Genomic DNA, 22,742 nt, shown 5'->3' with positions numbered 1-22,742 from the left:
CCAATCTACAAGTATAGCATTAGGAATAGTTCCATCGACTTTTTTTTTTGGTCAGTTGTGTTTGGTTCTATCCTAGGTTTACGAGCCCTAGAACTGCTCTCCTCTCTCACGCTCCCCCTCCTTCCTCTCCCCCCATCTCTCTGTGTCTGTGTATTTATGTATATGTATGTATATGTATATACACACACATGTATGTGTGTGTGTTTTAAAATAAAGACACAAGTAGCCCTTAAGCATGTGTAGCCAATGAAGACAGTAAGTACAAGCTGAATAGGTTAAAGCAAACATATTGGAAATATTTTGTTATAGAATGTATTTAAGAGACTCAGAAATGGGGTTGAACAAAATCTCTCTTTCCTGTCCATTGTTAGTGTTCTTTCTATAGCGTGAAGAATATATACGTTTGCTTTTAAATCTGAACAAATGTATCCATGATCCAATGGTATGTTTCCTGCATGTAAATTAAAATTTGCCTCCATGTCCATTTGTTCCAACAAACAGCAGAGTGTCGTTTCGTTTTATATAAGTCATCATCATCATAAGAACAAGGAATGAAAGATGTGCTTTATGTTGCAGGAAAGAATGGGGACTAGAGACTTTTCTTCCATCTGCTGTGCTGCAGAGCATGAAAGAGAAGAACATCAAGAAAGCACTCTCCCACCTTGTCAAAGCAAATCAAAACTTGGTACCACCGGGTAAAAAGGTATCCCTGTTAGATCTTAAGAGAATGTAGATTTTTAATCAGAGAGGCTTGCACGCATTTAAGAACTTATTTTAAATTAGCCCGTGAAGAACATACTTGGCACACTGTATTTACAAAAAAAACCAAACAACAACAACAACAACAACCTCATACACTATTCGCCTGTCTCTAAAGAAACAAAAATACTAATCCTTCTGGAAATCTATTTATTTCTTACAAGGTGGAAACTACTTATATAGGTTAGGAAGCATGGGGTAGTCACATGAGAGAATTTCTGAGACTTTGTAGCTAGGGGATCAAATCACAAGATAATTGTACATTTTCATCCTATGACTGGTTACTGCTCAGACCAGCTTAAATGCAAAGTACACAGTAAGGGGCCCTGAAGGCCAGTTACTGTATTCATTACATTAGGATTATCTCCCAGGGAGCTGTTGACATTGGTAAGAGGTTGTTCCTTGCTAAAGTATAAGGGTGTTGTGCTGGACATCATGAGATGTGAAGAAGCATCCTTGATCTGTACTGGCCAGGTAACAGTGTCACCTCTCCCTTCATTATTATTTAAAAAATGTGTCCGCATCTTGCCATGGATGCCCTAAGAAACAAAATCACCACCATCACCACTTAGAACCATTGGATTAAATTCTACTAATTTCATTAGTGTTAAAATCTTTGTATTCAATTCTGTTTTTATTAACTAAGAGAAGCACAAAGACCATTTAAAAGTATTCACTTGGCCAGAAAAAAAGAAAGGTGTGGTTGAGAAGTAATAAAAGAGTAAAGATTCCAGTAAGTAAAAAGACAAGGAGTCTTAAATCTCTAAGCCTATAAAATGGGAAACAACCTGAGTACACACTAGAGCTGATATAGGCTGTTGAAACTTGTCTGACCTCAATACAAATCACCATCCATGTGGGTAGTTCTTTGGTCATGCTATCCTATTTTCTGTCATTTTTATAAGGCTTCAACCCATAAACGTTTTTTTAAAACATATAATCAAGTTCTGTACACTCTTGGCCACATTCTCTTTCCCACTTTCAATGGAAAAATATCCCTTATCACCTCACTGTGAGCACTCAGCTTCAGAAAAAATAGAAAGATACCATGGGTCAAGAGTTTTACAATTCCAAGTGCTGGGGAGATGGCTCAGATAGTAAACTGCTTGGTAGACAAGCAGGAGGACCTGAATTCAATCCCAGAACCTAAGTAATGATGCTGCTTGTTCTGGCTAATACTTGTAATCCCAGTGCTGGGGAGATGGACCCAGGCTCCCTGGAGTTCACTGGGGATCATTGGGGATCACTGAGGCTCACTGGCCTGCCAGCCTTAGCCCACATCATGAAATACCATCTCAAATAAAGCAAGGTAACTGGCTCTCAAGGAATCACATGTGATATCCTCTGTCCTCCATGTACGCACACACTCATATACATGTACAGAAAGAGAGAAAGACAGACACACAGACACACAAACAGAAACACAGATACTCAGAGGCACAGACAGACAGACTGACACACACACACAGACACACGCACACACGTACACACACGTACACACACACACGTACATGTTTCATACCTTTTGTTCTGATTTGCCCAAAAATTGATGTCTCTTAAGTAGTTTGATTTGATTTTTTTTCAAGCCTGGTGCTGGTGGCCTTGTCTTATAATAGTTAACAACCACCAATATTAGTTGATTCTCTTATCTATTATATACATGTGTGTGTGTGTGTGTATGTGTGTGTGTCTGTGTCTGTGTCTGTGTCTGTGTCTATATCTGTGTGTTTCCTACTAAAACCTAGCATTTCTAGCCAAGACAGTGGTTTGCTTAAATTGTTTTGGGATTTTGACGAGATTTAGGATGAGTGAATGGTACAAAATCATCACTACAGAAAGGACAATACCTCTTGTTAGAGTTAGCAAGGGAGTTGAAAAGTCATATGTGATTGAAGTAAATTTTCCAGTCTTTGCTACTTAATGGTGATCATCTATACCTTGTTGAAAATTCACCTTTGATAAACATTCCTTATGTATTCAATATAAGACAGATACAGATTCTAATCAAATTCCTCATTTTAAATGGCACGAAAGCCAACATTTTTGAAGTCTCTATAAAGATCAGTTCTATCTAGATATTTGTAATTCATGAAACTCCATAGATTCTCAGAGTTGCATTAGCTAAATGAGGATTTTTATAGCAAACTCAAACCATTTCACAGTGATTGGAGATGAGAAAGTTCACTCTCCCTGAAATTCTGAAAAGAGTAGAAGAAAGTTGAGAGTGGAGGTATGCAAGGCTGCTTAAAAGGTTTTGCAGAGATCTCAGGCAGTTCCACAAATTCTATGTCCATTTGAGTCTCCTGTGTCATTAGAAAATTTACATACCACACTCTTCTTTGCCTCTAATCACAGTTGGGAAGTATCCCTCACCTATTGTAACCTCTCAGTGAACAGACATTTCCAGAGAGCAATGTCTCGCCCTGTTCTTACTTACTGAATGGATGAACCATGTGTACCTACTCAACATCTCCCATCTCTCTCTCTCTCTCTCTCTCTCTCTCTCTCTCTCTCTCTCTCTCTCTCTCTCCTCTCTCTCTCTCTCTCACACACACACACACACACACACATTCACACTTCTCTTACAGAAGCAATAAGATTTGAATCTTGATGTTACATTTCAGTCCATCATCAGAAAACATGAGATATAGCAATATACTGCCCTTCTTCCTGAAGAGTTTTTCTCATACCCCATCTCCCCAGCAATACAAGCATCCACTGGGGCTGGAGGCATAACTCAGTTGGTAGAGAACCCAGAACACTGGATTCTACCCCAGCACTGCATGCACTGGCCATGGTGGCACACAGCAGTAATCCCAACATTCCAGAGTTGAAGTTAAAAGGAAGTTCAAGAAGTTCAAGGTCATCCTCAGCTAAATAGGAAATTTGAAGATAGCCTAGGATATATGAAACTATGTCTTAAAACAGAACAAAACAAAAAGCGTTCTTGTCATGTGCCTTTATCTCCACAGTAGAAAGAGTTCCCACCCAGTGGAGCCCACAGTTAAGCTTTCTTTTCTTTCCTCAGCTCTCTGCACTACAAGCTAAGGTCCACTATCTCAAGTTCCTCAGCGACCTGCGACTATATGGGGGCCGTGTATTCAAGGCAACATTAGTGGTAATTTTATTTTCTTTCTTTCTGTCTGGAGTCAGAGGCATGCCAAACATCTCAGCACAGGCTGTCTTCAAGGAGTTGTCCTGGATGATAAACACAAAGAAGCTCAGAATCTTCCTTGTTTTCAATACTAACTGACTTCACCACACTCTGAAGATAACTTAAGACCTGTTCAATCTAGATAGCTTTGCTGGAGCAGCCCTGGGGAAAAAATGGAATCAAAGGACTCTTACAATGGTGTCTTTTCAATCACTGAGATAGAAGTGGGGAAAAACCCTTCTCACTTCTAAAAGTTTTGGATATATATAAATATATTGTATCATGATAACATTTACTTTCTACGTTATTCATAATTTATTGGCACCTCCATACACTCATATATGAGTCCACCTAATTGGATGATTTAATGCAATGTAACCCAGAAAACCTTTCCAAAGAATATGTCGTGATATTATGAAAAGAGTCTCAGGCTGAGTTAGATGATGCTTCAGAAGTCCAGGCTTTGAAATATTCTGTCATTCTCTTTCCTCAGCAGGCAGAGAAGCGCTCAGAAGTAACTCTTCTGGTTGGTCCCCGGTATGGCATAAGCCATGTCATAAACACCAAAACCAATCTGGTGGCTCTTTTAGCTGACTTCAGCCATGTCAACAGGATTGAAATGTTTACTGAAGAGGAGAGCTTGGTGAGGGTGGAGTTGCATGTGCTAGATGTGAAGGTGAGCCTATCAAATGTTGATCTGAAGCACTGGCTTGAGCAGCTCATTTCTGATAGCCTTGATGGTACTCACCATGCATGAAAGACTTAATGTGTGCAAGGCCTCCAAGATGCCACATTGTGAGAAAAAAGTAAATAATAAATTCATACAACTCCGGTCTAGGTGCTCTAGTCCTCATTAAATTGCTGTGTGATTGGGGACAGCTTGTTATATTTCTTTACACACAGTTTCTCCATCTATACATAAAAAAGCAAGTTATATCATTTCTCAGTCCCTTCTGGCTGTAGAATACTGAATCATATATCACTAGGGAGAATGTGTTTCCACCACACTTTCTAGACTGGATTTCTCACGTGGAAAGTCAGTGAAAGTTCCCCCAGCTAGTTAGAATTGTCATTCATTCTCTTTGGTTAAATTGGGATACCCAGTCCCAACGCCAGGCCCAGTCTGGCAGAGTTGGAGGAATAGATTCAGGAACACCGGGATGACTGTAAAGCATTTCTTCAGAGCAAATCAGAATGCACCTGCATGTTCTGCAGCAGGAACATGTTACCATGACACAGCATGGAAGCTCACGTGTCACCCGTGCACATGGAATGTCATGGCCTTAACCCAGATGGCTCCTCTTGACTTCTTAGCCAGACACAAGTGTGGCAAGATTGGTGGAATGCCTATCCTAGCTCATGGCCCAGGATGCTGGGAGAAAGCCACATTGAAGGGAATGGGCACAATGAATGTGAGCTGGATGTTGTTACTAGTAAAAGGATTAGTAGGTCCCACAACAAAATGAGTGAGGAGACCCGGCTGATGATCTAATACCTACATGGGTTGGCTGGCCTAGAGGCTGAGCAGAGATGTCAATTCAGATAGAAAGGTCAGTTTGGGGATTTTGAATAGGAAATGTTCCAATGACCAGAGTCCTCCTGAGAGCTAGATATCTGCTCTTTTGCTGTCTTGGCCCCATTTGTTGTCTGATGTAAACTTATTGCCTCCTTTGCTCTTTCTTTCAACAAGAACATATCCCTTCAAGCCAATGAGAATGACTGCACCATAAGCACTTCCTTCCACACACCAAGATACATGGCCTCTTAGGAGCTCATTGTTTCCAGTTTGAGCAGTGTCTCTTCCCAGCTCCCAGCTCCAGCTTGCATTTGTGTAAACCAACAATTTCATTTTAGAAGCATCATTTTCTCGGGTCTCTTTGGTGCTCCCCATCCAGTTATAACCAATATTTCGACTTGTGATTTCTTTCTCTTGAACACTCATTTTCACCACAGAGCTCACATTTTAAAAATGAATATGCATGCATGTGTGCATGGAGTGGCTTTTATAAGCCAAAAAGATGGTATTGACTGTCCTGGAGCTGGAGTTATAGGCAGTTATAAGCCACCTGAAGAAGGTACAGGAAACCAAGCTCTTTTTTTAAGTGGTTATTTTATGTATTTACATTTCAAATATTGTCCTCCATTCCAGTTTCCCCTCAGCAAACTCCCTATCCCATCACCCTCTCCCTGCCTCTATGAGGGTGCTACCATCACCCACACACCCACTCCTGCCTCACCACTCTAGCATCCCTCTATGCTGGGGCATCAAGCCTCCACAAGACCAAGGGCCTTCGCTCCCATTGATGTCAGATAAGTCAATCCTGTGCTATATATGTAGCTGGAGCCATGAGTCCCTCCTTGTATATTCTTTGGTTGGTTGGTGGTTTAGTACCTGATAGCTCTGGTTAGTCTAGTTGGTTGATATTGTTGTTCTTTCTATGGGTTTGCAATCCCCTTCAGGTACTTCAGTCCTTGCCCTAATTCTTCCATTGTGCTCAGTCCGATGGTTGGCTGCAAGCATCCACATCTGTATTGGTGGTTCCTGTATAAAGGAAACCAAGCTCTTAACCAGGGCCTTCTCTCCAACCTTGAATCTCTAAAGTTCTCCCCTGATTTATGCTTCTCCAGAGGAATATTTTCTCAGTATCTTCTTTTCCTTATAGGTCATAAGAACTTATAAATACTTTCAGCAGGAAGACATTAATGAAAATTTTGTTTTGTTGTGCAGCCCATTACACTACTTATGGAGTCATCAGACGCCATGAACCTGGCCTGTCTGACAGCTGGATACTACCGGCTGCTTGTGGACTCCAGGAGGTCAATATTTAACATGGCCAACAAGAAAAACGCAGGCACGCAGGACACAGGTATTTTCTTTCTAAATTCATGATCCTCTTCCCACACACCCTTTGAGAACGTACCCCAAAATAATAATAATCAGTAGCAGAGTTCAATAGGAAAGTGCTATACCTAAGGTTGCTGATTCCAAGGGCTGGGGAGATGGGAAATACATTCCACACAATCATGGGGACCTGAGTTCCAAGGGCCAGAGTGCACATAAAGCTAGATACATAACATGTGTCTGTATTCCCCGTGTCCCTACAATATGAGAGGCAGAGACAAAAGGATCCCTGTGAGTTTGTGAGCTAGCTAGCCTGGACTATACAACTCATAAGTGAACAACAAAGATCCTGCCTCAATCACAGGAGAGGACAAAAACCAGAACCTAATGTTGATCACTGACATCCACATGCATACCAGAGCATATGCATACCTACATACACACATACACACACAAAAAAAAACACACACACACAGAGATACATACACACAAACATATATACACACGTACATACATGATACACACAAACATATATACACACACATATATACATGATACACACAGATACATATACACAAACATATATACATACGTACATACATGATACACACAAACATATATACACACACATATATACATGATACACACAGATACATATACACAAACATATATACACACACATACATACATTATACACACACACACACACACAAAGAAATTGTGATAGAGTGCTTGCCTACCAAATATGAGAGTCTTGGTTTAATCCCCATTAGTATCAAGAAAAAAAGAAAAGATAAGGTTCTATCTATAAAAAAAAATATCTAACTTCCAAATATAACACAAAACTTTATGTACTGGTAACATTGATTAACTATTAAAAATAAACATGCTGATTTGCCCATTTCATCTGAAAAGTCTCTTGGAAATGACAGGGCTCATTTCAAAAGCAGTGGTTTTATTGCTGTGAAGTCTTGACAGCCTTTTCCTTTTCCTGCCTTCCTTCCTTCCTTCCTTCCTTCCTTCCTTCCTTCCTTCCTTCTTTCTTTCTTTTCTTTCTTTCTTTCTTTCTTTCTTTCTTTCTTTCTTTCTTTCTTTCTTTCTTTCTTTCTTTCTTTCTTGTTTTTTTCTTAGTGTTTGGTCCTAACCTAGTCATATATACTAAACAGAAACTCTTCCACTAAGCTGGTTTCATGGTCCTGTAGCTACATTTTCACTGTCTCACTCTTGAAATGGCTGGGACTCTGAGAATGAAGCCCCCTGACATAGAGTTTTTGTTTCTTTAAATTCCTAGGCTAGAGCTTTGACATCTTATAAACTCACTAATTGTACTAATTTGCTTTGTATGTATGTATTTATGAATGTATGCATGCATTTAGTGAGACAGAGTATGTAGCCCAAGTTGGCCTAGAACTCACTATGTAGCCCAGACAATCTCAAGTTATAGCATTCCTGACTCAGTCTCCAGAGTACTAGGATTCTCAGTGTGACCCACCACACCTGTTCTAGACTTGGATGTTCTAGAAAGAACTTCTTCCACCCTTGTGCCATCCAGGCAAAGCTAACAGAGGTCACTCCAGCCACTTGATAGGAGAAAATATTCCCATAGATGGGACAAAGAGGATGATATATGTTAAGTTGGCTTTTGCACTGAGTGTAAGTAATTATAATTTGTTTTATGACTTTTGCTCTAGTCTATATTTTCTTCTGTCTGCAGTGGATGCCCAATATATGGCTCATAGATACCATCATGCAAGTCAGAAGATGACATATTTAGAATTAAGGGTCTTACAAATAGGACTTCTTTTAAAAAATGAGAACTACATGCTAGACAGTGGCACACCTGTAATCCAAGTACCCAGGTTTTACTTGGTGTTAACTCACTCAGGATCTTCATGAGTTTGAGGGCACCCAGACCAAGGAAAGCTAAAGAACAAGACTATGTGTCAAAATGACAACAATAATAACAACAACCAAAGAATTGTAGGGCTTTTGAGCTAGCTCAGTGAGTAAAGGCATTTGCTGCTAAGGCTAGAATTCTGAGTTTGGTCTCTATGACTCATGTGGAAGAAGGAAAGAACCACCTTTTGAAAGTTGTCCTCCGACCTTTACATGCTTCCCATGGCATATGTAAACACACACACACACACACACACACACACACACACACACACACACACTCATTGTCACTATCTCTAGGGGAGAAAAAGGAAACAGCTTTTTTTATTTTCAAACTGAGCCCCAAACAATAAATCTTCACTGTAGTATGTAGATATATATTCATGTGATGTTTATTATTATAGTCAGGGGGAATAGAAGCAGTTTTAGCCATGAATAAGGCGCAGCCATACAAAAGAATAAGAAGGAAAGATAGACAAAACATTCTTAGAAGGCAGCTTTGACTTTCCAGACCACTTTAAGTGGTATGGGTTTTCAAATTTCTCCAAGTTTGAGTTTCCTCATTTATATAATTTGGCTAAAATTTTATTTTGGTAAGTAAGAATTAAGAAAGGTATATATATGTACAATGTTAAAATGATGTTCAGTGATTCAAATCATAGTCAGTGGGGGATAATAGAAAAATAACAATGAAATTCAAAGAAATGCAGAGGGGAGAGGAATACACAAAGAGGCAATGAGAGGCTCTGAGAGATGAAAATGACTAAAAATGATGAGAAAGGGCCCAGGGTGTAGCACAGTAGTAAACAATTCTCTATCATGCACAAGGCTCTGAGTTCCATCTGCAGGGCCACATAAGAAAAAGCAGTAATTAAAAAGAGGAACAAAATGAAAAGGAAGTGGTAAGTACGTACAGAGAGTCTTGTAGAGAACAGTTTTACAACCATGTTTTCATTGAGAATGATTTACAACCGTTCAACAATGACCTTTGAGATTCCAAAGAGCAGTTGGGCAATTTAACGCAATCCTTTCAGATTGGAAAACCAGTGTCTGACCTTTTATTTTCAAATCATAAAATTTACCCAGAAAAGAAAACCTTTTCCCCCTGTGAGCTATTAAAATTGTACAGGTGCAAGGACAAAAGGAAGCCTACCACTCTAAAATATGGCTACGATACTAGGGTCTTAGTGGAGTCCAGTTGTTAGCAGCACACAGTGTGATGTTCAGTTAAAAGTGAGAGGGAAAATGACTTTGTTATTAAAGGCATAATCACTGGGAGAAAGATTAGAACTTTAGCCTCTCAGTGTTCTTGCTAAATGCTACAGCAAGGGTGAAAATGCAAACATGTGTTCCATATACATTCTTCACTCTAACAGAAGAGAGCACCCTGGTGGAACTGTAGGCCTAACCTGACTAATTAGAACTAAAGTCATTTTCAGCTGGCCTTGAACCTAAACCAAGATTTCCCAGTGGTTAAGGCCTTGGATACAAAATAAGTTGTCAACTTGACAAAATCAAGAATCATCTGTTAGGAGAGTGTCTTAGTCGGTGCTCTATTTCTGTGAAGAAACACAATGGCCATGGCTACTCTTATAAAATAAGGCATTTAATCGGGGCTTGCTTAAAATTCAGAGGTTTAATCCATTATCATCACAGTGGGGACCATGACAGCACATAGACAAACATTGTGCTGGAGAAGTAGTTCTACATCTGTATCTACAGTCAGTGGAAGAGAGAGACATGGGCCGGGGTTGGGTCTTTGAAACCTCAAGCCTACCTCCAGTGACATACTTCCTCCAACAAGGCCATATCTACTCTAAGAAGACAATATCCTGCCCCCCTCTCAGCCTTCTAAGTGGTGTTATTCTGTGATGATTAGGCATGCAAATATATAAACCTATAGTAGCTATACCTATTTAAACTACCACAAAAGGTTATGACGAGGGACTGTCTAGATCAAGCTGACCTGTTGGCCAATGTGTGGGAAGGATTTTCATGATCATGTTAATTGATGTGGGAATATCCAGTAATTTGTGGGTGGCACCATTCCCTAGATTTATGTACCATACTGTATAAGAGTATAAGAAGTATCCTGAGCACTAGTAATGCATTCATTGTTCTTTGCTCTTGACAGTAAATATGATGTAACTAGATGCTTCGAGCTCCTGTCTCCTTGACTTTCCCTATCTGTATTACACTATAACCTCGAGCTGTGAGCTAAAATATATCTTTTCTCTACTAATTAGTTATTGTCAGGGTGAACTAGGACACTTAGCATCATGTTATGGCTAGTACCACCTTTTTTCCCTTTGGAAACTCTCAGAAGATCTCCTCAGACATAAGAAAAGTAAACAGTAAATTTCTGGTATCAGTCATTTGGCACATTGCTGGGAGCAAGTTCCTGTCAAAAACCAACTTAAGGAAGGGCTTATTTTTGGCTATCAGTTTGATGGTACTCTCCTCAAACATGCAGGCAAGGCATGATGGCAGGAAGGTGAGGCAGCTGAGAACACTGCATCGCTAGTCAGGAAATAGAGAGTGATGAATGCTAGGCTAGAGTTCAGCACTTTCTCATTTATTCAGCTTGGGACACAAGCCCATGAGGTGGTGTCATCCCCATTTAGGTTTTGTCTTCCTTTCTCTGTTAAACCTTTCTGAAACCACCTTCAAAAACACCTGGAGGTGTGCTTCCTAATGATTGTAATTCCAGTAAAGTTGATGATGAAGATTAATCATCACAGTTCATGTTCAGTGAACTAAACCACAATTCCCACCCCAGAGTGTTCTATGTCTCTTGAGTCATTCTAAGAAGGTAAACAATATATACTGTAAGAAGGAAGCCTCGATTGAGCACATTTTTAATTACAAATTGAAGTGGATTTTTAAAAGACTCTAATAATTAGAGGTAGACTCTAATAAGAACTTATAAGCTAATGTTATTTCATTTTATCTTGAAATTTTACCTTTAAATATTTTCAAAATCCCTGATCCCACATATCTACATATTTATTAGCTTCTAGGAGACTCTTAAATAAGCATAATTTGCTCTCAGTTTCCTGACCTATTTAGTTTTTTTGTTCTAACCCACAAGTTAGAAGATTATGACTAATGGTCTGACTCTTGTTCTTATGATAAAGTTTTATTGGAATTCAAGCATACACATTGTGTCACTTTCCTGAGACTATGGCAACAAATAATTGCAAATAGGGTAGCTTGCAGAAAGAAACAGAAATTGATTTTCTGCTCAAAGGTCTGGTCTAAAATCAAGGTGTAGACATATCTTGGCTTTCTCCAACAGATCTAAAGGAGGATGTATCCTACATCTTCCTGTCACTGATGGCTGCCAGCATTCTTTGTGGTTGTACTATGCTAGCCATTGCCTGTGTCTCCACGTAGTCTTTAGTTCTTCCCAATGTAGTTCAGATTCTTTTCTCTCTCTTCTGCCTTACCACTGAATTGAGGAACTGCACAGATAATTCAGGATGATCTTATATCAAGATACTTAATTAAATATGCATGATGATTTCCCAGATATGGCCACATGTTCAATAAAGAAACCTCAAAGTGGGACATATCATTTGTGGACCACAATTCCACCCATACTCCCATGTGTTTATGTATCTATCATCTATGGCTGCTTTCATGTTTAAAAAAATAGTCTAAAATACATCAAATATTTACTATTTGGCCCTCTTTCTATTAAGACTTTGCCAAATCTTAGTCTAAATCTGGTGCCCTGTTACAATGAATCTCTGCTAACTCGTCTGTTCTGCGCGCGCGCGCGTGTGCGCGCACACACACATACACACACAAAGACATGCATATACACATAAGAGAGAAAGAAACTATTTTTGGTGTTAATGTTGAAGTCACACAAGGTATACTGACTATAAAGTATGATGCCAATATGGCCTATGTCTAACTCAGTGTCCTTAAAAGTAAATAGTTTATGGTTGCTTATAAAAATGCAGATATTTAGCAAAATGATACTGAGTATTGTTCAACATTATACAATTTGGGGAGAAAACACTACTATAGTAAAATTGATTTTCTTTTCCAAATACCATGCATGTCAGTATGTCTCAAATATGGGATGGGGGGGTCTGAAAAAAATAAAACAGATGAAAAACTTGTAGGGTCCTAACTTTTTCTCAGAAAGTTGCTTCTACAATCAACAAAACAATAGCCACAGAATGACCTAATTCTCGCTTTTGTTAAATATCAGAGCAAATCTCCACATTATAAGACCCTTGAAGAGTAAACGAAACAATACTATTTAAATTCATGTTCTGCAATTTTAGCTGGTCTGAAACATCAAACAAATCTTCACAAACTCCCATGATGCAAATGAATGTTGAATTAAGCCTAAATATTAACTATGCCCAGAAATAGCTGAAAAGAAATCCTATGAGGGAGGCATCTTGTGTAATATAGATATAGATATATGCATATAGATGTGAATACTAACATTTATACATGAATATATATTACCACTAAGATACAAGTAGGCTGAAAATGAGGTACCACATTTAGTTTCTTAATAAATGTAGGAAAAGTATGAAGGTTCTTGACTGTCTCATACCTCAAGAAAGATGAAGTCTTTTCATATCTTACCAACTACAGAATGTTCGCTCTCACTTCACAAAGTAAATGGAGTGTTTTCTGGGGAAAACCAGCCATTAGAATATCACCTTTAAGGATTATAAAAGTTTTATTATATATTTTTGATCATGGTTACCTTTGAGGCCAATAGTAAAAGCAAGGGCTAGAGGGAATTAAGATATCACCCTCTCCTCCCAGATGCATGTTATCAAACAGCAAATGTCTTTTGTGCAGTATCAATTTGATTAAGTCTCCTAACCAAGGAATCTCACACCTGGGGCCTACATCAACTAGTGCTCCATTTGGAATGTTGAATAACCGTGCTTACAGTGATAATACAGGCCACTAAAATATAAAATAGGCAGGACTGAGGAGATGACTCCCTAGATGAGACACTTGTTGGACAAACATGAAGGCCTGAATTTTGAATCCTTAGTACCCCCAATGAAAATCCATGTCTGCTGGTGTGCAACTCTAATCCCAACACTGGGCAGGCAGGGACAAGTGGATCTCAGCAGCTCACCAGTCAGCAAGCCTAACTGAATCAGTAAGCTCCAGGTTCAGTGATAGACCCTGATTCAAAACTAGATGATGAAAAACGAGAGTGATTGATACAAGGCATTAATGTCTGGCTTCTGTGTACATGCTCATTGTGAGTATGGTCACATACAAACATATGCATATAGTGTATGCAATACACACAAACACAAACTTGAGAGAGAGAGAGAGAGAGAGAGAACCTTTACCATTTCTGAGAACAGACAGCATAATAAACTACCTATCTGATTCTTTCTCTTTAGGATCAGAAAATAAAGGCAAGCATAATCTCCTTGGTCCTGATTGGAACTGTATGCCCCAGATGACCACCTTCATTGGTGAAGGCGAACAAGAAGCCCAAATCACATATATAGATTCTAAGCAGAAGACAGTTGAGATGACAGACAGCACCTTGTGTCCCAAAGAGCACCGGCACTTATATATCGACAACTCATACAGTTCAGATGAACTTAACCAGCCGCTGACTCAGCCAGGTGATGCCCCCTGTGAGGCCGACTATAGAAGTCTAGCTCAGCGGTCCCTTTTGACCCTCTCAGGACCAGACACTCTGAAGAAAGCACAGGAATCTCCGCGAGGAGCTAAAGTGTCCTTTATTTTTGGAGATCTTGCCTTAGATGATGGCATGAGTCCCCCAACTATAGGCTATGAAAGAATGTTAGAGGAGAATCCAGAAATGCTGGAGAAGCAGAGGAATCTCTACATCAGCAGTGCCAATGACATGAAGAACCTGGACCTCACTCCAGACACAGACAGCATCCAGTTTGTGGCAAATTCTGTATATGCAAACATAGGTGATGTGAAGAACTTTGAGGCCCCTGAGGGGATAGAGGAGCCCCTCTTACATGACATCTGTTATGCAGAAAATACGGACGATGCAGAAGATGAAGATGAGGTGAGCTGCGAGGAGGACCTCGTGGTGGGTGAAATGAACCAACCAGCCATCCTTGACCTGTCCGGGTCAAGTGATGACATTATTGACCTCACAACCCTGCCTCCTCCAGAAGGAGATGACAATGAGGATGACTTCCTCCTGCGTTCTCTGAACATGGCCATCGCTGCTCCCCCACCTGGCTTTAGAGACAGTTCTGATGAAGAGGACACTCAGAGCCAGGCAACGTCCTTCCATGAGGACAAAGAACAAGGCAGCAGCCTGCAGAATGAGGAGATCCCTGTGTCCCTCATTGATGCTGTGCCCACCAGTGCAGAGGGCAAGTGTGAGAAGGGACTGGACCCTGCCGTCGTTTCCACACTGGAAGCCCTAGAAGCTCTTTCAGAAGAACAGCAGAAGAGTGAAAATTCAGGTTCCTTCACCATTGTTACGTTTATTCACTGATAACCATTGTCATCCCATCCTTTTGAGTCATTTGTTCTTGGAGTCCTCTTATGTGGTGTTTCCATTTCATACATGTCCCATTTCATAAATGTGCTGAACTACCATGGGGGGGGGGTAGGTGGTTTCCTTTTTTGCTAGTTTTAAAAATTATATATGATGTCCCTTCCCACTCTATGGAACAACGGTGCAATAAAATCATAGTCCTTACTGAAAAGGGAAAAATCTTGTTTTATTTTTTATTTTGTTTTGTCATTTTTGTTTTCATTTTTGTAATACTAATGAGTCACATTTCTTGCATGTCTCTAAGTGCCTCTGCTCTGGCCATTAACTGCTTCTTGTTTTTTATGGCATACAGGTGTAGCCATCTTGCGAGCTTATAGTCCCGAGTCTTCATCAGACTCGGGCAATGAGACTAACTCTTCTGAAATGACAGAGGGTTCTGAGCTAGCTGCAGCACAGAAGCAGTCGGAAAGCCTCTCCCGCATGTTCTTGGCCACTCATGAAGGCTATCACCCTCTGGCAGAAGAGCAGACAGAGTTCCCCACCTCCAAAGCCCCCTCAGTGGGCTTGCCTCCAAAGTCCTCCCATGGCCTGGCTGCTCGCCCAGCGACCGACCTCCCACCCAAAGTTGTGCCTTCCAAGCAGATCCTTCACTCAGACCACATGGAAATGGAGCCAGAAACCATGGAGACCAAGTCTGTCACTGACTATTTTAGCAAACTGCATATGGGGTCAGTAGCATATTCCTGTACCAGCAAAAGGAAAAGCAAGCTTCCTGAGGGAGAGGGGAAATCCCCCCTGAGTGGGAATATACCAGGGAAAAAACAGCAGGGAACCAAAATAGCAGAGATAGAGGAGGACACCAAAGGCAAAGCTGGCACTGTGTCTTCAAGAGACAATCCACACCTCAGCACTTTTAACCTAGAGAGAACTGCCTTTCGCAAGGACAGCCAAAGATGGTATGTGGCCTCTGATGGTGGGGTGGTAGAGAAAAGTGGAATGGAAGCACCAGCCATGAAAGTCTTTCCCAGAGGTCCAGGCTTGGGTAACAGAGAGGCTGAAGGGAAAGAGGATGGCACTGTGGAAGGAGGGGCTGATGATGCTTCAGTACTTGGCCAAGGGGACCGCTTCCTCACAGACATGGCCTGTGTAGCCTCAGCCAAAGACTTAGATAACCCCGAAGATACTGACTCTCCCTCTTGTGACCATGCCACTAAGCTTTCTGAGGCTGAAGACAATGTGGCCCGCCTTTGTGACTACCATTTGGCCAAGCGAATGTCATCCCTGCAGAGTGAGGGCCATTTTTCTCTACAGAGCTCTCAAGGCTCTTCAGTGGACACAGGCTGTGGACCGGGCAGCAGTAGCAGTGCCTGTGCCACTCCTGTGGAATCGCCCCTCTGCCCGTCCATGGGGAAGCACATGATTCCAGATGCTTCTGGGAAAGGAGGGAGATATATTTCACCAGAGGAGAGAGCCCCTGGCCATCCCAACCATGGAGCCACCTTCGAGGAACTGCACCCACAGACAGAAGGGATGTGTCCACGCATGACAGTGCCTGCTCTGCACACAGCCATTAATGCCGACCCCCTGTTTGGCACTTTGAGAGATGGATGCCATCGACTGCCCAAGATTAAGGAAACCACAGGTACAGCAATGATGGATTTAGTGGTTTATTTTATGTGACAGGAGCATGGGGACCTTATTTACAACAAACCTAAAAATACATAGTAAAAGGTAGAAAGGATGGGGTAAGACAATCAGTAGCAATCATTGACCCATTGACAGTAAATAGTGGATTTTGAGTGTGGAACAAAGTAAGAAATAGACTTTTCTCATTATAATTTTGCTTTGCTCTTACTTTAGAATTTGATGGAGTCATAAATTTTGTTCTAAATTCTGAGTGCAGAGCCCCCCCCCCCCGTATGACTTGCAGCTACAAGAGAGTATTGCTTAAGATCACATAGCACTTTGATTTCCCTCTTGCTAAGATCATCCCCTTTTCCCCTTTCTAGTTTTGCTGTCATGTTGTTTAGAGAAGAATATAGAGCAGGCAGTAAGGGAGACTGGAGGATTTGGGCAAGAGACTATGTGTCTCAGCAGAGTCATGCATTCCTCTCTTACCTTTGGGAGACACCTTCCCTAAAGTAATAGTCTTATGTCTCCAATGGACATCAGTGTTGAGAAGAGTTGAAAGAGTTATGACTCCCTCAAATAAAATCTGGATTAAGACAATAACAGAGTCACCTTTTGTGCTCAGCCTAACCCACTCCCCAGCAGGCCCACCCTCATTCTGACCTACTTAGCTAATCATCAGATGACCCAAGCAGATGCTCTTAATATTCCACATTATGACAATAGTGGTTTTCCCACAGTGGCCAGTAAAGGTTACTGAGATCTCACACAGATTAATTTCTAATCCTACATTTTAAAAATGTCTTGAAGAGTCTTCAAAAGATTGTGGTGTTGCCTCCAAACTCACCATTAGCTTTGGCTGCCTACTCTGGGCAAATGTCTGTGAGTGTTACCCAGTTCATTTGGCTTGCAAAGAGTTTTTGCCTTCATTACCTCTTGTTCTTTTACATAAAACATGTTATCATTTCTACAAAAAGTTGAGCAGCTTGTCTAGTCTTGACCTCAAGCTGTATACCAAACTAACTTTACAACTCATGCTGTCCTCTTAAAACTGGTGGCTGAATTAATTATCAAAACTTCAATTAGGATGATTAAAACTTGTAACCCATGCCCTGATTAACCCTTAAAATGAAACTTAAATATCTCAAACCTGTTGGGATAATGTATGCAGTGGGACACTTATTTATCTAATCTTTGATAGCTAAACACTAGAACCAAGAAAATTCATGAACTACAACTGTTTCCATACAAATGCTTCAAAATGTTTAGACAAATTCATCTGTGTCAGTAGTTCCCGAAGTAATAGACTCCAGGAACTCTTGTCATCCATTGACATGGACAAGTTATGAGGAAGCAATTTTGGGGAAGAAGGGGAGCCCCTGACACATAGCAACTCTTTTTAAATGGTCTCCTGGGAAATGACAGGCATCAAATAGAGCAATAGTGAAAGTGCCACCCAAGGGATGCTTAACGACTCTGTTTTTCTACTACCCCTAGTGTAGCTTTGACAGAGCCTGGGAAGGAGAGACAAGGAGGCATGCCTTCAGCTTGGTCTCCACATCCTGAAGCTGATCCCATCCTGCTACCATCAAATATTCACTTGGAATCAAAGGTGCCAAGCCCAAATCAAGACCCTAATGATTTCTCCCAAGGAATCCAGGCATTCGGAGAGGCTGTGAGCTGGTGGCCAGCAGATCTGAGAGGGGGGAGCCCCAGGACACCCCCCAGCCAGAGGGCTCTCAGACATAGCAGCAGAATCCTCTCAGGACCCGTAGGTTTGGAGACCTTCCAAGAGAGAACCAAGGGTGTAGTCAGCTTGAAGTATCCAGGTATCACAGAAGCACAGGAGGTCAGTTCAGAAAGACGAGCAGAACTCCCTCTGGGGAAGAAGCTCACCAAAAGTTTTTCCCAAAGCTCAATGCACTTTATCTCTGAGGGAAAGTTTCACAAAAGGTCCCCCATGTCTCATAAAGACTCAAAGGTGTATAGGACCCTACCCTTACGGAAGCTGGAAAGCAGCAACTGGAGATGTCGAGGACCCTTCAGCTACTGTTTTCTAAACCAAGGACAGGATGAAGATGGGGATGAGGATGAAGAGGAAGGAGAGGCCACCCTTCAGGTCTCTTGTCTCTATCGACCACAGATAACCCAAGCCATGTCGGAACCAGGTAACTCATCCCTGGTTGTTGGACTGCAGAAGCAAGGGGAAGAACTGTCCAGAGGGACAGCTCTGAAGGTCTGGACAGAAGACCCAGATGGCCCAGATGACTTGGACTTCAGCAGTCTGGCTTTTGATGCCCGGATTGCAAGAATAAATGCCCTAAAGGCAAACACATATGGAATGCCCGATGGGTTTCTCGAAGCCCAAAATGATGCCAATGAGCTGCTCTGCCTTGTGAGGGCAACCAAGGCAAGGAAGGAGGAGTCACGCCCTGAAACATATGACCTTACACTTTCTCAGTACAAGCAACTGTTATCCATTGAGTCCAGACAGTTGGGAAGTGCCTGTAGGAAAATGGCAATGGCCGAGAAAAGCCCAGAAGAGATGCTCCTAGCTATGAGTTCCAGTTTTCAAGTGCTCTGTTGCCTAACAGAAGCTTGCATGCGGTTAGTGAAAGTCGTGAACACTGAAACACAGCGGCAAGAAATTGTAGCAAAGATTGATGAAGTGGTCATAAACTATATTTGTCTCCTGAAAGCTGCTGAGGCAGCCACTGGCAAGACCACTGGGGATCCTAATATTGGACTATCGATGCGACATTCAACCACCATGGCCGCTCTTGTAAGCACACTAACACGTTCTCTCAAGATGCTTTTAAATAAATAAATATGGAAGTCACATCATAATCTATCTTTGCAAAGCCATACATGAACTTTTCTTTACTTTCTGTGTACAATGAACAGATGTCTCCTTTCTTCTCTCTGTATATTTTGTTCTTTTATATAAAATAGGAGATAGAAGTTACATTGATGAAATGTTGAAAAGTCTCAATCAGATATATTCTGTTTATATTATACAAATATACATGTAGAAGGAATATATGAGAAAATGATGACATTTGACTATTTTTCATGTAGTCAAAACTCTAAGCATATGATATGAAATTTTAAATTCTACATTGTTAGAGGAAAACAATGAATCCTATCCCCTTTCCTTCCAAATGGATACTTGGAGACCCTATCATTCATATTTAGAAGAAAAGCCAAAAGAAACAGAATAGAAAAGAAATCAAAATGTATATAAAATAGTTCCCGTGTTTTAAAATCATAATTTTTAAACATTGGAAGTAGCAAAAATATATTTAAAATTCAAGAAGCTAATATGAATTACTAGAAAATATATAATAAATTAACTTTTTGCTCATAGTGTTTTGTTATTGGATGCTTTCTTCCAAGAATCCCCACATATTCAATTTTGGTTTATGCTATTTGGGCTACAGATTGGCAGGGGTGGGCAGATTCCATTGTGTCAGCATAAATGCTTTTTATAGTATTTCTAGACTTAAAAAGTTCCCCCAAATAAAAGAACAGGGGAAATTATGGGCAGGATCCTAGGCAATAACTAAAGGTATAGGTTGTCTAATTACATAAAATAAATGGAATTAGTAATGCCAAAATTAAATTGTTTGATGAAAAGAGAGATCTGCTTTGACTCAATGTCAAAATACATAAACCGAAGGCATTATTTCCTTCCAACTCAACCATGAAGCTTACTATTTCCTTTCAAGAACACCTAGTAAAGTGTTTGTAGAATTACACAAAAGCAGATTTAATGAGCACAAAAAGTGCAGACCCAGCAATGTAAATCAGAGCGCACCCCAGCACCTGGGAAGCACAGCTCAGCCTTCAACTCTTAGTCCTCAGCTCCATGAAGGGCTTCCTGTTGCCCCTCTCTGACAGGAGCATGGCTAGCAACAAAACGTGGAAAGACAGCCTACTACTGGGACAAAATTTCAAATCTAGAGTGTTCCAGAAAATCAAGTAGAGATGACTACTCTCATAATTGAAACCATGATTCAAAAGGTAGTATTTACCTAATGAGTACTTCATTTGGCAGATAGAAATACAAAATCTGACAGAAACATGGCAAATTTGACTATTTTAAGTGAAACTAAGGGAATACAAAGGTGTGTTCTGAACTGTCATCACTCAAATTATATCTTTGGGTCAAAACAAAAGAAGGCAAACTCTTCAATCATAAGTTAAATTGATATGTACATATGTAGTTTCTGGATCACTCTGTAGTCAAGCTCCCCAATTCCTATTTCTGTAAATGGCTTAGAATAAGAGTAGTATAGCAAGAATCAATATTTCCCATTTTGTAGCCTGCCATGCAGGAGACCTAGCAAGGTCTACAGTTGCTATTTCTCTCTGGTCAGCCATTCATTCCACAGAGACTCAGCAAATGCAACACCACAGATTTACAGATTGTAACCAATGAAAGGAGTTCAGATATACGTTGTTATAAATAATGTTTGATTAAATAATAAAACATTATTTCATTACAATTCTAAATATTTGGTGTTTTGCTGTTGAGAGACATTAGTGGTGTTTACTGTGGAAAATCTTAGCAAATATTCTGTGTACTATAATACAAACAATAATAGGATGTGTGCTCTGTGTCAGACAATGTGCTAAACATTATTATCACATGTATTATCTCATTTAATCATGTCTATGATCTCTTGGTTTGGACACTATCATTAGTTCCTTCTGGAGGCATTATGGTTTACTAGTTATGAAATGTGGGGCTTGGGATCAGAAACATCTTGATTTAAATTTTGGTCCTGCCATTCCCTAGCCCTTTCATCTTGGGAAAGCTATCTTTTCTTTTTCAGTCTTGATTTCCTTATTGTGAAATGGACTTCAATCATGAGATCTATTTCCATAGGGTTTTCACAAGTTTTAAGTAAAATTGTGTATTGTAAAGTTCTTACCACAATATCTGATGGAGAATAAGTATTCAATGTTAGATATTATAATTATCATAATTGTTGTGTTAAACATATTGCCCAAGATACTGTGTGGAGGATGTTTGTTTTCGATGCATACTGTATCCTGATTGTGTGCAGAACACATTTGTGTGTAGTGCATACTCTGAAAAGAAGCATACAGGGAAATGATGGTCTGTTTTCAAATTGCAAATCTAGCTAGAACAACTTCCTACTCCATTGTGGTTCTTTGAGAAGCCTCAGGGAAATAGCTCTGGGTCTTTCTAGCCAATCTCTAATTTCCTGTGACTACTCCAGTAAGTTTCTGTTCTCCTAAAGCAAGTCTTTACTATTCAAAAATCTCAAAAGGCCCCCTCACCTTCATTAAGCATGGGGCTCCTAACTGGAGTTCATGTCCATTAGAGTATAGGAAGAACATACTAGAATGATACTTGTGTTTATTTTTATCTAGTTTTTTTATGTTTGTGTATGTTTTATAATGGCATAATAGTACAGTGGTACATGTACATAATTTTAAATAAATAAATAAACAAATAAACAAGCATAAGCCTGGTGCATGTATGCAAATACCGTCACAGGTAGCGTTGCATTCACTAAATTTTGAAGAACATGGAACTGGCACTGAAATTTGTTTACACTTGGAGTATGTAAACTCCTATTTTCCTAAGTGTCTCTCTCCCCACTCTCATGTAGCTGTCATTATAAAAGGTACAAATGTGTACAAAAATTCATGCAGTTGTAAAAGGTGTCAACTGGTGACTCCTTGGATATCAACTCCTAATCAGTATTACTTGCTCCATTTCTACACACCTCCTCCCAACCTGTAAGATTTAGAAACTCCCTGGTACCCTGTCCCTTAATCTATGAGTATCTCATTAGGAATAAGAACTTTAAAAAATAACCACAATGCCACTTCACATATAAAAATGAGCAATTCTTCCATATCATTAAACAAACATTACAGAAATAAATGGTAATGAAAATGAAAGTCCTTTACAAGTGGAGCCTCCATAG

At 40.2% G+C, this 22,742-nt stretch overlaps 1 protein-coding gene across 13 annotated transcripts in view; it reads left to right on the top strand.

Annotated features, from left to right (window-relative positions):
* Nucleotides 1-22,270, top strand: part of Frmpd4 (FERM and PDZ domain containing 4) — a 1,105,936-nt gene extending 1,083,666 nt beyond the window's left edge. For 6 of the 13 annotated variants that reach the window (XM_006528885.4, XM_011247834.3, XM_006528888.4 and 3 more), the window contains 7 exons: nt 577-703; nt 3,788-3,877; nt 4,407-4,589; nt 6,642-6,780; nt 14,054-15,112; nt 15,500-16,789; nt 18,279-21,794. In XM_006528885.4, the coding sequence (XP_006528948.1) occupies nt 577-703; nt 3,788-3,877; nt 4,407-4,589; nt 6,642-6,780; nt 14,054-15,112; nt 15,500-16,789; nt 18,279-19,603 (4,213 nt within the window). In that variant the 3' untranslated portion in view covers nt 19,604-21,794. Of the gene's footprint in view, nt 1-576; nt 704-3,787; nt 3,878-4,406; nt 4,590-6,641; nt 6,781-14,053; nt 15,113-15,499; nt 16,790-18,273 lie in introns of all 13 variants that reach the window. The other 7 variants (NM_001033330.4, NM_001359072.1, NM_001290427.2 and 4 more) reach the window with 4 other exon arrangements.
* The last annotated feature ends 472 nt before the right edge of the window (nt 22,271-22,742 follow it).

Source organism: Mus musculus, chromosome X (assembly GCF_000001635.26).
Source record: "Mus musculus strain C57BL/6J chromosome X, GRCm38.p6 C57BL/6J".
NCBI lineage: Eukaryota > Metazoa > Chordata > Mammalia > Rodentia > Muridae > Mus > Mus musculus.
Note: the sequence above shows the minus strand (reverse complement) of the source record. Positions and strands in the feature narration are given on the sequence as shown.